The sequence below is a fragment of the Heterodontus francisci genome, chromosome 4 (assembly GCF_036365525.1).
Source record: "Heterodontus francisci isolate sHetFra1 chromosome 4, sHetFra1.hap1, whole genome shotgun sequence".
NCBI classification, from domain to species: domain Eukaryota; kingdom Metazoa; phylum Chordata; class Chondrichthyes; order Heterodontiformes; family Heterodontidae; genus Heterodontus; species Heterodontus francisci.
The window spans coordinates 107,796,899-107,812,472 of NC_090374.1; the positions used below are offsets into that span (position 1 = coordinate 107,796,899).

Below are 15,574 nucleotides of genomic sequence, written 5' to 3' on the forward strand. Positions count from 1 at the left end.
CGTATCTCTTAATTCCCTGAATTTGCTGGCCGATTTGCACATTAATAACGCTATATATTGTTAGCATGCTGTTTTTTTTTTCCTTCAAGTTTCGGCCCAGCGTCTCTTTAAATATGGACACAATGTTTGCACCTATACCCTAATTGCTCAGGTGTTGTAGAAAGCCCACCGTGTTTTAGCTTCATGTGGTCGGTTGAAGAGATTTGCTCACAATTGTAAAGCCATTGTGTCCGATTTCGCAGGGATCTAGGTGCACTCCATTGCGTTCATCAGACAAATGTACCAGCGCAGAGATGTCTGTAAAAATTAACTGAAGTTTACAGGAGTGTTTTCTCAAAAGCTACTTTTCCTGCTAATCACAGCTCAGGGGACAGGACAGGAAAGGAAGTGAAAGCAACAATGTGCCAAAGTTCTATCGACACCCCTGTCTTATAAATATTGGAATGGTACAGCCCATGTCTTCAATAATTCTTCCTTTTTAATGCTATTACGGTATTGCGCTGGTTGTCAAGAGGATCGTTTTTGTCTGTTAAGGAGAATCACCAATATTTTGTGCCATTGTTCTTACTGATAGCATATGTCAAACACAACAGAAAATGAAAACTGAAGTTATAAGTAAGTAGAGGACTTTGCACGGAAGATTTACATAGAATTTGTGCTGTGTTAATACATTATATTAAGTATATAGAAGGTATAACAGAAATAATTGTTTCCTGAATAGAATTCAGTACAGGTTGCACTATGTCATCATTTATGTATTTCTGTTGTATTTGTTGGTTTCCCATTCATTGCTGATAATGAATATAGACTCAGCAGATGAAAAATGATTGTGTTCATACAGTTCCATTATTCCCTGTTGCAATGTTTCTTGAGACCCAGGTCTAACTTACTTCAACAAAATTAGATGTATGGAGTCAATGCACAGAGCTTTACTTAAAATCTGAATTATAACAGCTAGAGATTTCATGCCAAACATTCCATATTAAATTGTGCTTTGACATGGGCCCATAGTGCACTCTTTTCTTAAATAGATTAAAATCTAATCCTAAATACCATTGTGCACTATCAGCAGAACCAGATCAAGTTTCCATTTAGTCCTTGGCCAGTTCTGTTAGTTAAGTTTGTATCATACAGAGATTACCAATAGTGTTGAAAAAGATAGGCTATTTTTTAGTTAATACAGTAAAAATCTGACAGGATCACGTTATTTCTATCTAGTCCTTTAATAGCACATGGTTTTCTTCATGAAAAAGTGTTTGATTTTTTTCCACAAACACTTGATGTGAAAGTATAAATCAAATTGAAATACATGATCTCCTCACATCATAACTTTACAATGCAATTGATACCTGCTTCTTCTCTACCTCCTTCCACAAGCAAGAAAATGTTAACTGAATGCCTTTTTTTGAAGCCAGTGCCTCTGTGCAAAAATAGATTTTTGCCTCCAACATCTTGTATACAGGTAGAAATAAGTGTTGTAATTACAAATGATTCAGGGTTTTAAAATCCAATTCTTTAACTTCATTAAACAATTCCTTAACCTTGTGTGACCTTTTGGAAAGGCTTATGAGAATGATTTGCATATTACAGCAGTCCTGTAGAATGTAATAGGCGATCAGAATGCTAAGCACCATCTTTATACACCAACACATTTATAATTGCAAACAATAAATGGTTCTAGTTATCTTTGGGTTTGTCCTGATATCCTATTCCACCAATCAGACCATCCACATCTACTGTGATTACAGTTTCACCTTGTCCTATTGATGATGTGATCTTATGAAGAATTGACTGTAGTGCATGTAAATAAGCAAATAGCAATAAATTTGTTGAAGTCTCCTGACTTGGAAATATATTGCCATTCCTTCAGTCACTGGATCAAAATCCTGGACCTCCCTCCCTAACAGCACTATGGGTGTACCCACACCAGATGGACTGCAGTGGTTCAGGAACGCAACTCACCACCACCTTCTCGAGGGCAATTAAGATGGGCAAAAAATGCTGGTCTTGCCAGTGATGCCCACATCCCATAAAAGAATTTTAAAAATAAGCATTTGCTTGGACTTGAATCTGGGACCTGCCTACTGTCAATGGTTCAGAACCATGCCAATTTGTGTACTTACTATGAGAGACTTCAACAAATTTATTACTGAGTTGCTTGACTCAACATCCTTGGCTTTAGAAGGGAGAAAAAATTCAGCTAGGTTTCCTGTTCTGGATCGTTATTCTGTGATACTTATTGGAAAGACTTTTCACCTCTCCTTTCAGAACCTCCTTAAAGCCTAACTCTTTTACCGGTCTTTTGGCCACCCCTCCGAATAACTCTTCCTTTGTCTCACCATCAATTTTTGTCTGATTACCTCTCTGTTAAATGCCTTGGGTATTTTTTCCATATTAAAGGTGCCGTATAAATGCAAGTTGTTGTTTGATTTGTTTGAAAAAGATAAACGTCTGAGAGTTCCAAGGCGTGTTTTTTGAGACTTAAGGGTTAAAAGCAGGTCGATCACAAGATGGTTGGCCAGAACAAATTATCCAATTCTCAGCAACTTTTCAGATTCAAGCTGGAGAGGAGATAAACAGTGTTCACAGCGCAATAGGAAGATTATGCATCAGATTGACAGAGGCACTTGATCTAAATTGGAAGCCTTTCTGTTAAAAATAATTAACCCATTATGGATATTTTCTTTTTGTTTAAATTATATTGTACCTTTTTTGTATTTGCTATCCCTTATGTTTCATTTTGCTATATGTAAGTACATTTAATAATGACTTTGATCTAGGTGGTAATATCAGCCATTTTGAAATACCCCAAAAGTGGAACATATAGAAAGACCAATGAAGAGAATTGGAGAAAATAAGTCACTCTTTCCTTGTAAAATATGTTTTAATGTAAACCTAACTAGTATCTGTCCAGGTACATTGACTGTATGGGTGAGTGTGCTATTGTCACTAAAAAGCACTGGATATTTTGGTGACAGAGTTAAAACTGTAAACTTGTTATACATAAAAATTGAATGTGCTCTGGCATAACAATGTGAACATTTGCAAAGATAGCTTTTTTTGAGTAATAAAGATAAAACGAAAAACTTAAAAGAGCACTACTAGCACAAGTGAATCAGCATTTCACATAGCAGAAAGTACAACCAGGGTCTCCCTGTCAGTTCACAGCCTCTAACATGTTCTTAAGCTTATCTTTAAATTAATTCTGGAAAACTACTTTCTGCTAGAAACTGTAAACTTATTTATTTCTCATGTTTGAATTTCGCCCATGTGGGATGTACCCATGATGGTATCAGATTTACTTTCATAATCAAACATGTTTATTATATAAAAGGAACTTCAATCAGTTTGCCATTACATGGCCAGATTCAGAAAAAAATGACTGAAACTTTGCTAGACAGTTTGAATCTGGTTTTACTTTTTACATTGCTTCTTTCGAACCATTTCATAATGGTAAGATGGGAGGAATTTTAATGGAGGTAGGATGGGGGCATAGGCAACCAACCCGTCTGAAACAGGTGGGTTTGCACTTTAATTATTATTATGAGACTGTGAGCCTCACTTGTATTCACCATTTTGAATTTAACCATGGATACCTGGCTTCCCTGAATCTCAGGAAACCCTGTAGCTAAACTAAGGCAAAACTGTCAGGTCCAGAAAGTAAGAGCTTTTCCACCTGTCTGCTAGATCCAGTATGCTTGCCTGGGTAAAGCCCCCATGATTGGACATACCCCCCACACCTGCCAACACCACCCAGCAACGCCGCCCCCCCCCCCCCCACCTCCCAACCCCCAGTCCAAGCCTCCAATCTCGTCCTCTGACCTTCCCTATGAGGTCCCCAATTTTCCTTATTCCCCCCCCAACTGAGGCATATGGCCTCCCCCAAGGTCTATGATCACGCCCACCCCAAGTCTCTTACCTTCCCTCCCACCCCCCCGGCTTCTCACTGACCTGAGGCCTCTGACTTCCAACCTCATCCCCTGGCCTATGACACCCACCGGACTGTGGCATTGGACACCCCAGAACCCTGTGACCGATCATCTCCCCCAGGATTGAACCCCACTCCTCCCTCCTCTGAGTCAAGGCATGGATGTACCTGGTCCTGTGGCCTCCTCTGGGCTGCTCCGTGTCTGACTGGAAGCCAAGCCTATCATTGTGGCTTCTTGGCAGGTAACCTGTTGGTTAGAACTTCACAGTGTGCAAGGGAGCCGCCAACTTCCATGGTCCACACAATCTATTAACTTCCCTCCCTACTCCCCACAGATTAGGAAAGTGAGAATCCAGCACAAAATGTCAAATTGCACACAGACTTTCTGACTGTCTGTCTTTTTATCTCAATCTATCATTGATTTTTGCAGCATTGCTAATACATATTTGTATTTTTTTTGTAGCTCAAATTGAAGTAATACCTTGCAAGATCTGTGGTGATAAGTCCTCTGGGATCCACTATGGAGTCATCACTTGTGAAGGCTGTAAGGTAAGAGATATATTTTTAAAAATATATTAATAGTAAACTGGTTTAGTGGCAACCTATTTTTCAGTAACATGTTGACAATAGTAATAGACTGTTTTACTGCTTAGATCAGGGATTTGCACACTCCCGAACATAAATGTTTCATTTAATGCAGCAAAGAGTGGCATTTTGGCTCCTTGAAGTGCTGATGCTGATAATAGCTTTCACTTGGGCAACAGTGCTAGTAAGTAAATGAGGTAGTGCTGCTGCATCTGGAGATGTGAAGAGCCACCTCAGAGGCAACTGTGAGCATTCCTGCCAGCGACAGTAGATTATATGTTTTTGTGGTTGTACAGGCTGAATTTTTATTCTGTACAGAACAGTGATGTGGTTTACCACTTCATCACCTGCACAGACTTTCCCAGTCACCAGGAAAGATCCTTTGGCAAAAGTGAAAGTCAAAATTGTTTATCACTTGGTATCACTGCTATGGAATTTAACTCAATGTAAGTGGGACAAGTTCTACACCAATGCAAACTTACGTATATCACAAATATTTCTACTCACAAGTTATGTAATATAATGTGTATAAATATTGGTACTTAACAACATCTGCAAATGGGCTAACATCTTGCATCAATCTGTAGTGATCTCTGAACAATATTTGAAAAGTTTTGTGACAGTACAGTGCAACAAAATAGTTTTTTCTAGAAGTAGATCATTCTAAACGTTCTAAAAAGGTACTCTGTGCTTTAAGGGTTAAAAAAAACCTCACTGAATGTATTGCAACAGTTTGGAAAAGTCACATTTCTTCAAGTGGTTTAAGTCAGTTGAACATTTTGAGAAAAAACTAGATGAATTTTTCCAGGAATTTAGAAGGAAGGGCAAAGATAGAAAAGGAAACAGATGGAATGTTTAACCAATTTATTGGAGTTCTTTGAAGGAGTTACTTGTGCTGTGGATAAAGGGGAACCAGTGGATGTACTGTACTTAGATTTCCAGAAGGCATTTGATAAGATGCAACATCAAAGGTTATTGCAGAAAATAAAAGCTCATGGTGTAGGGGGTAACATATTGGCATGGATAGAAGATTGGCTAGCTAACAGGAAACACAGAGTAGGCATAAATGGGTCATTTTCTGGTTGGCAAGATGTGAAGCATGGTGTGCCACGGGGATCTGTGCTGGGGCCTCAATTTTTTACAATTTATATAAATGACTTGGATGAAGGGACCGAAGGTATAGTTGCTAAATTTGCTGATGAGACAAAGATAGGTAGGAAAGTAACTTGTGAAGAGGACATAAGGAGGCTCCAAAGAGATATAGATAGGTTAAGTGAGTGGGCAAAGATCTGGCAAATGGAGTATAATGTGGGAAAGTGGAAAATTGTCCAGTTTGGCAGGAAGAATAAAAAAGAAGCATATTATCTAAATGATGAGAGATTGCAGAGCTCTGAGATGCAGAGGGATCTGGGTGTTCTCGTGCATGAGTTGCAAAAGGTTAGAATTCAGGTACAGCACGTAATTAGGAAAGCTAATAGAATGTTATCGTTTATTGTGAGGGGAATTTAATACAAAAGTAGGGAGGTTATGCTTCAGCTATATGGGCATTGGTGAGACCACATCTGGAGTACTGTGTACAGTACTGGTCTCCTTATTTAAGAAGGATGTAAAGGTGTTGGAGGCAGTACAGAAAAGGTTTATTAAACTAATACCTGGAATGGGTAGGCTGTCTTACGAGGAAAGATTGGACAGGCTAGGCTTGTATCCGCTGGAATTTAGAAGAGTAAGAGGTGACTTCATTGAAACATAGAAGATCCTGAGGCGTCTTGACAGGGTGGATGTGGAAAGGATGTTTCCCCTTGAGGGAGAATCTAGAACTAGGGGTCACTGTTTAAAAATAAGGGGTCGCCCATGTGAGAAAGAGATGAGGATAATTTTTTTCTCTGAGTGTCATGAGTCTTTGGAATTCTCTTCCTCAAAAGGTAGTGGAAGCAGAGTCTTTGAATATTTTAAGGCAGGTAGATAGATTCTTGATAAGCAAGGGGGTGGAAGATTATCGGGGTAGATGGAAATCTGGAGTAATCAGTTCAGCCATGAACTTATTGAATGGCGGAGCAGACTCGAAGGGCCGAGTGGCCTACTTCTGCTCCTGATTTGTATGTTCGTATGAATAAAAATTCCATCTCACAGTCTTAGAACCATGTTGACACTATGGGAGTAACTCTGTTCTCCCAATGGGGGGCTGCACTCACAGGGAGTTCAGATTTGACAACATTATGGGCCCAATTATTCTTCAACCCCGGCTGCCTGCAAGTGGGGCTCCCTGTGGAAGGTGCACCGAATGCATAAGCTGAAAATTTCCACTGTCTGTGCAATAACACATTTAATTGGGGTTTTCCATCATTTGCAATATTTACTTACAGTAGTTAATAGCAACTTTTCATACAGATTGGGTGCATTGCCACCAAAAAGCTGCTTAACCCATCAGACCAAATTTTAAATATATATTTGTTTTAAATACTAACTAAATTAACATATGCATATTCAACCAGTGTTACCAATATTTTGTCCTTCTATACAGGAACACCACTATGAATCCAACTGAACATGTCCAAATTAAGCCACATTCAGATAATGGCCGAATTTGGTTACTTGAGCTTTGGAATGTTGTTTGGCACTCAGTCCTTCTTCAGCCACTGTTGTGCAATATATTGGCGACTAACCACATGGGGCTAATTGGTAATTCAGATGTGGCTAATTGCATTGCTGATTAGTAAATAGTCGTAGTAGACACTGTCCTTGGGAATGTGATCTCAATATTCGTATTCACACACGGTATGCATGTGTACTTTAACCTTTTCATGTGTTTATTGGTAAAATAGCTGGACAAAAAGCAGAGTGTGCCAGTGTTTTTTGATCAATTGAGTGCCTAGTTTCCTTGGTCACTCAATGATGGTAGGTGTTTGTTAAGTGAGTATATGCAAGTAGGCTACTTTTGTCTGTATGGCGTGAATGTATGTAAGGTATTTTGTACTAAAATTAATACATGTATCTAAAATGGTGTCATGAAGCAACACCTAGCTCCAGTGATTTACTCATCAATTTCAGATCAGTTTTCTTCTGTCCAACTGCCTAACTATCCACCAACCAATGGCATCTTTACAGAAAGTGTACAAAACAAAAGCAGAATCATTAGTTGTCAAATGATCACAGCTGCAAGAAGCTCTCAAAAGAAATGTTATGGAATCATTCCAGAAGCACAGATGGTATGTGCTGTTTTTATTTTGAAGTAGGCTTCAATGTAAGTCCATAAAATATGAAGGAATATAAATATTGCAGCAATAATAAAAAGGAACAATTTTTCCTGCAAATTTAACGCTGTTCTATTAAACATGTTTGGTTGAATTATAGCTTGCTCCCTCTTTGATATCCTTAGAGCTTTAACTAAATTGTAATTGTCTTCCAGTACCTTTACCAAGCAGCTTGGTCCTTTTCTTCTCACATCACTTCTACTTTAATTCCTTTGCAGCTCCATTCAATCCTGTGTCACAGACTCATTTGTCACCTGTAGTAATGTTACCAATATGAGCACTGGATTTAGAGAAAAACTCTCTTTAATCTCAGTCAAAGTGCTGACATTTCTCCATGTATTCATGTTTAAATGGAATAGCTGATGGATATTGGCAGTCAGATGTCCATTTCAAAGCCAGGTTTATGCTTTAGTCTCAATATGCTTGATACTATTTTTATTTTTTTACAGTCTGTGCCCCAACCAGACATAACACAGTTGTAACTTCATAGCTCATGTATTATGCAGTCAGATCATCAGTTACGAAAGATATATTATCCTTTCCTTTATATCTTATCCTTGATGTCAACAAACTAAGACTAATTCTGTTCAGTTCGCACCTATACAGTGCAGTCTGGCAAGTGCCATGATAATTGAAGCTACTGATTTAATATGTAAACCTTTAGTTATCACCAGTCTGATTTCTGAGAAAATTACATTTCTGATTCTGACAGACCAATAGAAAGGGGTAAAAGGGGTAAAGCTTGAGCACTTTACCTGGTTAATGAAGGTGACATTTAAAGAGATCAATGACGAGGATCATTATTTCAATCTGATAAGTTTTTATGTTCTTGTTTCTGTCTAGATTTTAACCTACAACAGTAGGTAGGAGTGGGATGGGTCCAGGTTAGGCACCTGTTTTACATCTTGTCACAGTTTACTCTCTATTGCCTTCAATGGAGACTAATATCGGATGGGGTGTAAAATGGGAATCGTCCTGAATTTGTTTCATTCCCACTGGGTTGGTTAGGTTAAAATTGGGGCTATTGCATAAGCTTAGACAATGAAATTTGGTGGGTTACTTGATCATAAATTGTGTTCCACCAAGCATGATTTTGTTCTCATTTGGCATTCTCAAATGCACATACTTTCCAGTGAGAGTCACAGAATAGTAATAGCCTGCATCCCATGAACAAATAAAAAAGAAATAGTAATCAAGAATAGTAATCCTGGCTAAATTTGTTTCCCCCATTGCTAGCCCAGCTGTGCTGGTGCCAATTCTGACATCTCTACTGCCATTGGACTTAGATCTACTAACTCAACAGAGAGGATGAATCGAGCCTGGAGCAGCTGGTTTGAAAGGATTAATACCAAATCACAGGCTCCATTTATCTCGTTATTTCATGAGGGAGGTTGTTGGATAATATTTCTACCTTTTCTGAAATGATCATGATAAATTAATTATGCCCCTCACAGCACGACATCAGAATGGGAGTAGCTGGGAGTACAATGCAATTCAACAACAACAACTTGCATTTATACAATGACTTTAATGTAGAAAAAAATTTCAAAGCACCTCAATCAAAAAATGGAGGGCCACCCAACAAAGGAGATATTAGATAAGGTTATAATGAGCTTGCTTAAATAGGTGTGTTTTGAGGAGGCTTTTAAAGGAGCTGGAGATATTTAAGGAGGGAATTTTAGAGTATGGTGTCTAGGTGGTTGAAGTAACAGCTGCCAGTGGTGGGACAAAGGAAGGGAGGGATGCACAAGAGGTCAATCAGAGGAACACTGGGCGCAAAACTGGGCTTGGTAATGTTCATCGTTTGGAAGCTATGGGTGGTGGTTGGAGACCAGAATGCCATCTATTGTGCACACGGACATTTTTGTCATGAATCATAGAGTCATAGAATCATTTACAGCACAGGAGAAGGCCATCGGCCTATCGTGTCCCTGTCGGTTCCCCACAGAACAATCCGGTCAGTCCCACTCCCCTGCTCGAACCCCATAGCCCTGCAACTTTGTTTCCTTCAAGCATCCATCCAAGTTCCTTCTGAAATCATTGATTGTTTCTGCTTTCATCACCCTCATGGGCAGTGGGTTCCAGGTCATTACCACGTGCTGTGTAAAAAAAGTTCTTCCTTACATTCCCCCTGCATTTCTTGCCCAAAACCTTCAATCTATGTCTCCTACTCCTTATTCCATCAGTTAATGGAAACAGTTTTTCCTGGACTAACTTATCTAAGCCTGTCATAATCTTGTACACCTCTATCAAATCTCCCCTCAATCTCCTTTGCTCCAAGAAGAACAACCCCAGCATTTCCAACCTAACCTTGCAACTAAAATCACTGGAGCTATTTTGGTAAATCTCCCCTGTACCCTCACATCTTTCCTGAAGTGTGGTGACCAGAAATGGATGCAATACTCTAGTTGGGACCAAACCAGAGTTTTATAAAGGTTCAGCATAACTTCCCTGCTTTTGTACTCAATGCCTCTATTTACAAAGCCCAAGATCCCGTATGCTTTGCTAGCCATTCTCTCTCAATATGCCCTGCCACCTTCAAAGATCGATGCACATGCATCCCTGGTTCCTTTGTTTCCGCACACTCTTTAGAATTGCACTTTTTATTTTCATTCCTGGGATATGGGCATCATTGGCTAGGACAGCATTTATTGCCCACCCCTAATTGCCCTTGAGAAGGTGGTGGTGAGCTGCCTTCTTGAACCGCTGCAGTCCATGTAGGGTAGGTACACCCACAGTGCTGTTAGGAAGGGAATTCCAGGATTTTGATCCAGTGACAGTGAAGGAATGGCGATATAGTTCCAAGTCAGGATGGTGTGAGGCTTGGAGGGGAACTTGAAGGTGGTGGTTTTCCCATACATCTGCTACCCTTGTCCTTCTAGTTGGTAGAGGTCGCGGGTTTGTAAGGTGCTGTCTAAGGAGCATTGGTGCATTGCTGCAGTGCATCTTGTAGATGGTACACACTGCTGCCACTGTGCGTTCTCATGGAGGGAGTGAATGTTTGTGAATGGGGTGACAATCAAGCAGGCTGCTTTGTCCTGGATGGTGTTGAGCTTCTTGAGTGTCGTTGGAGCTCCAGGCAAGTGGAGAGTATTCCATCACACTCCTGACTTGTGCCTTGTAGATGATGGACAAGCTTTGGGGAGTCAGGAGGTGAGTTACACTCCACAGGATTCCTAGCCTCTGACCTGCTCTTGTAACCACGGTATTTATATGACTACTGCAGTTCAGTTTCTGGTCAATGGTAACCCCCAGAATATTGATGGTGGGGGATTCAGAGATGGTAATGCCATTGAATGTCAAGGGAGATGGTTAGATTCTCTCTTGTTGGAGATGGTCATTGCCTGGCACTTGTGGTGCAAATGTTACTTACCACTTATCAGCCCAAGTGTGGATATTGTCCAGGCCTTGCTGCATTTCTACATGGACTGCTTCAGTATCTGAGGAGTCATGAATGGTGCTGAACATTTTGCAATCATCAGCAAACATCCCCCATTTCTGACCTTATGATTGAAGGCAGGTCATTAATGAAGCAGTTGAAGATGGTTGGGCCTCGGACACCACCCTGAGGAACTCCTGCAGTGATGTCCTGGGGCTCAGATGATTGACCTCCAACAACCACAACCATCTTCCTTTGCATTCGGTATGACCCCAACCAGTGGAGAGTTTTTCCTTGATTCTCATTGACTCCAGTTTGCTAGGGCTCCTTGATACCATACTCGGTCAAATGCTGCCTTGATTTCGAGGACAGTCACTCTCACCTCGCCTCTTGAGATCAACTCTTTTGTCCATGTTTGAACTAGCTGAGTGATCCTGGCAGAACCCAAACTGAGCATCAGTGATCAGGTTATTGCTAAGCATGTGCTGCTTGATAGCACTGTCGATGACACTTTCCATCACTTTACTAATGATTGAAAGAAGACTGGAGCGGTAATTGGCTGGGTTGGACTTGTCCTGTTTTTTGTGTAGAGGACATATCTGGGCTATTTTCCACATTGCCGGGTAGATGCCAGTGTTGTATCTGTACTCAAACAGCTTGGCTAGGGTCGCAGCAAGTTCTGGAGCACAGGTCTTCAGTACTATTGCTGGAATGTTGTCAAGGCCCGTAACCTTTGCAGTATCCAGTGCCTTCAGTCATTTCTCAATATCGCGCGGAGTGAATTGAATTGGCTGAAGACTGGTATCTGTGATACTGGGGACTTCAGGAGGAGGCCGAGATAGATAATCCAATCGGCACTTCTGGCTGAAGATTGTTGCAAATGCTTCAGCTTCATCTTTTGTCTATTGCCTCACCCTATCCCTGCATCAAAAATGCATCACCTCACACTTGTCTGTACTAAATTCCATCTGCCACTTGTCTGCCCATTCTGTTAGCCTATCTATGTCCTGTTGCAGGTGGTTCATATCATCCTCAGTGTTTGCCACTCCTCCAAGCTTGCTATCATCGACAAGTTTTGAAATTCTGCTCTGTTCTCCAAGATCCAAGTCATTTATATATAACCAAAAAAGCAGTGGTCCTAGCACTGAACTTTGGGGAACACCACTGTCTACCATTCTCCAGTCTGAAAAAATAACCATTAACCACGACTCGCTGTTTTCTGTCCTTGAGCCAATTTTTTTATCCAGTTGGACACTGACCCTCATATTCCAAGGGCCTCAATGTTATTAACCGGCCTTTTATGTGGTACTTTATCAAACCTTTCTTAAAATCCATAAAGACAACATCCACTGCATTCCCTTCATCAACCTTCTCTGTTACTTCATCAAAAAGTTTAATGAGATTACTCAAGCATGATCTACCTTTTACAAATCCATGCTGGCTATCTTTAATGTGGAGTTGAGGTTACAATCAGATCAGCCATGATCTTATTGAATGGCGGAGCAGGCTCGAGTGGCCTACCCTGCCCCTAATTCGTATATTTGTATGTTTCTAAAACCTTATCCCTAGCAAGCAGGATCTAAAAAGTAGTATTCTCTGATTACTCCCAGTACCACACTCAACTGAATATAGAAATAGAAGGATAGTGCAGGTGAATGCGTGGTTGGAAAGATGGTGCAGGACGGAGGGCTTTAGATTCCTGGCACACTGATACCAGTTCTGGAGAAGGTGGGACCTGCACAGGCCACATGGGTTGCATCAGAATAAAGCTGGGACAAATTTCCTTGTGGGGTGATTTGCTAGTACTATTGGGGAGGGTTTAAACTAACTTGACAGGGGAGTGGAAACCAGGAGGAAATATCAGAGAGGAATGCCAAGGTGCACAGAATACTAGGATAGATAGATAGCACTAGAGAATCGTAAGTTATTAGGTGGGGTCAGAGTAAGGGAGAAAGTAATGAAGTCTAAATCAGGGTTAATGTGCACATGTGTGAATGTACAGAGTGTTATTAATAAGATTGGTGAGTTTCAGGCACAGATTGACATGTGGAAATATGATGTTGGGGCTATAACAGAGACCAGGCTAAAAGAAGGGCAAGACTGGGTATTGAATATTCCTGATACAAGGTATTTCGGAAAGGGAAAAAAGGGGGAGTGGTGGTAGTATTGATTAAGGAGAGCATTGCAGTGCTGGAGAGAAAGGATGTCCCAGAGGGTTGAGGACAGAATCAATTTGGCTCAAGCTAAGGGACAAAAAAGGTGCAGTTACATTGCTCAGTGTTATCTATAGGCCACCAACTAGTGGGAAGGGCGTAGAGGAACAAATTTGCAAGGAAATTACAGAGAGGTGCAAAAAAGGTGTAAAGATAAGCCCAGCAACTACAGGCGAGTCAGTTTAACTTCAGTGATGGGGAAACTTCTAGAAAGAATAATTTGGGACAAAATTTATAGTCACATGGACAAATGCAGGTTAATTAAAGAAAGCCAGCATAGATTTCTTAAAGGGAAATCATGTTTGACTAACATGCTGGAGTTTTTTGAGGAGGTAACAGGATTGATGAGGGCAATGCAGTTGATGTGGTGTACATGGACTTTCAAAAGACGTTTGATACAATGCCACAAAACAGACTTGTGAGCAAAGTTTGTAGTGGATTTCCCCAGGGGTCAGTGTTGGGACTCTTGCTTTTACTGATATATATTAATGACGTAGACCTTGGTGTACAGAGCACAATTTCAAAGTTTGTGGATATGAAACTTGGAAGTATTGTGAACTGTGAGGAGGATGGTGTAGAACTTCAAAAGAACATAGACAAGTTGGTGGAATGGGCAGATAGGTGGCAGATGACGTTCAATGCAGAGAAATGTGAAGTGATTCATTTTGGTAGGAAGAACCAGGAGAGACAATATGAAATTAAGGGTACAATTCTAAAAGGGGTGCAGGAGCAGAGGAACCTTGGTGTCTATGTGCATAAGTCATTGAATGTGGCAGGACAGGTTGAGAGAGCAGTTAATAAAGCATACAGTATCCTGGGTTTGATTAATAGGGGCATAGAGTACAAGAGCAAGGAAGTTATGTTGAACTTTTATTAAACACTAGTTCGGCCTCAGCTGGAATATTGTGTCCAGTTCTGTGTCCTGTAGTTTAGGAAAGATGTGAGGGCATTGGAGAGAGTTCACGAGAATCGTTCCAGGGATGAAGAACTTCAGTCATGAAGATAGATTGGAGAAGTTTTGACTGTTTCCCTTGGAGAAGAGAAGGCTGAGAGGTGATTTGATAGAGCTATTCAAAATCATGAAGGGACTAGACAGAGTAGGTAGAGAGAAACTATTCCCATTCAGGTCACAGATTTAAAGAAATAGGTAAGAGAAACAAAAGCGACATGAGGAAAAACATTTTCATGCAGCGAGTGGTTAAGATCTGGAATGCGCTGCCTGACAGTGTGGTGGAGGCAGGTTCAATTGAAGCATTCAAAAGGGAGTTGGACTGTTATATGAAAAGGAAGAATGTGTATGGCTACAGGGAGAAGGCGGGGGAATGGAACTGAGTAAATTGTTCTTTCGGAGAGCTGGTGTAGACACGATGGGCTGAATGGCCTCCTTCTGCGCTGTAACAATTTTGTGATTCCGTGATGCAGAGCAGGGTGAAGACAGTATTGCCAGTGTCTGCAAAGGTGACCATAGTGATGACCTTCTTTGTGTCTGGCTCCTTCGAGGCTGGAGATATTTGCAAAATCTTGCAGTTTGCTGTGAACTGTTGCATAACAGAGATCACTGAGCCTCTCTATTCAAAGGGTGCTGACTATATGTCATTCTCTCCGGCCAAAGACCAGCAGGCAGAATGAGCACACTATTTTGCTAGGATTGCAGGCTTCCCCATGGCACAGGTTGCCATTGAGTCCACGCACATCGCTTTGGGGAACCAAAAGGGATTCTAGTCCCTCAAAATGTAGCTGGTGTGCAACTATAGGCAGTGAATCATGCAGGTCAATCCTTGGTATCCTCGCAGCTGTCAAGATGCCTTCAATCTTTTGCAGTCCACTGTGCCAACTGCATTTGAGCCACCACGGCAACAAGAGCTATCCACTAGCAACATGGCTGATGACTCTGGTGTGAAACCTATGCACATGTGTACAGCATGCATGCAGTAAAAGTGATGCTGCCACATGAATTGTTTGCTGTAACAATGGTTCTGCCATCTGGACTGCTTTGGAGGAGCCCTGCAATATTCAACAGAGAAGGTGTCATGATTCATGATGATCTGCTGCATGCACTTCACCAGCATGAGGGGACAGCCCTTCCCACCAGCTATACAGTGAGCAGCTGAGGAGCAGGAGCATGAGGAAGAGGAAGGGTCGAGGCATCCTAACCGCCCCTTTCTGCCTGAGCTGTTATGAAGAACTAATTCAAAGTGCGATACTAGTAATCACAACC

At 41.1% G+C, this 15,574-nt stretch overlaps 1 protein-coding gene across 1 annotated transcript in view; it reads left to right on the forward strand.

Annotated features, from left to right (window-relative positions):
• The first annotated feature begins 596 nt into the window (after nt 1-596).
• rorb (RAR-related orphan receptor B) overlaps nt 597-15,574 on the forward strand; it is a 101,626-nt gene continuing 86,648 nt past the window's right edge. Inside the window, exons 1-2 of the mRNA XM_068028870.1 lie at nt 597-615; nt 4,392-4,477. Of these exons, the coding sequence (XP_067884971.1) occupies nt 597-615; nt 4,392-4,477 (105 nt within the window). The remainder of the gene's footprint in view (nt 616-4,391; nt 4,478-15,574) is intronic.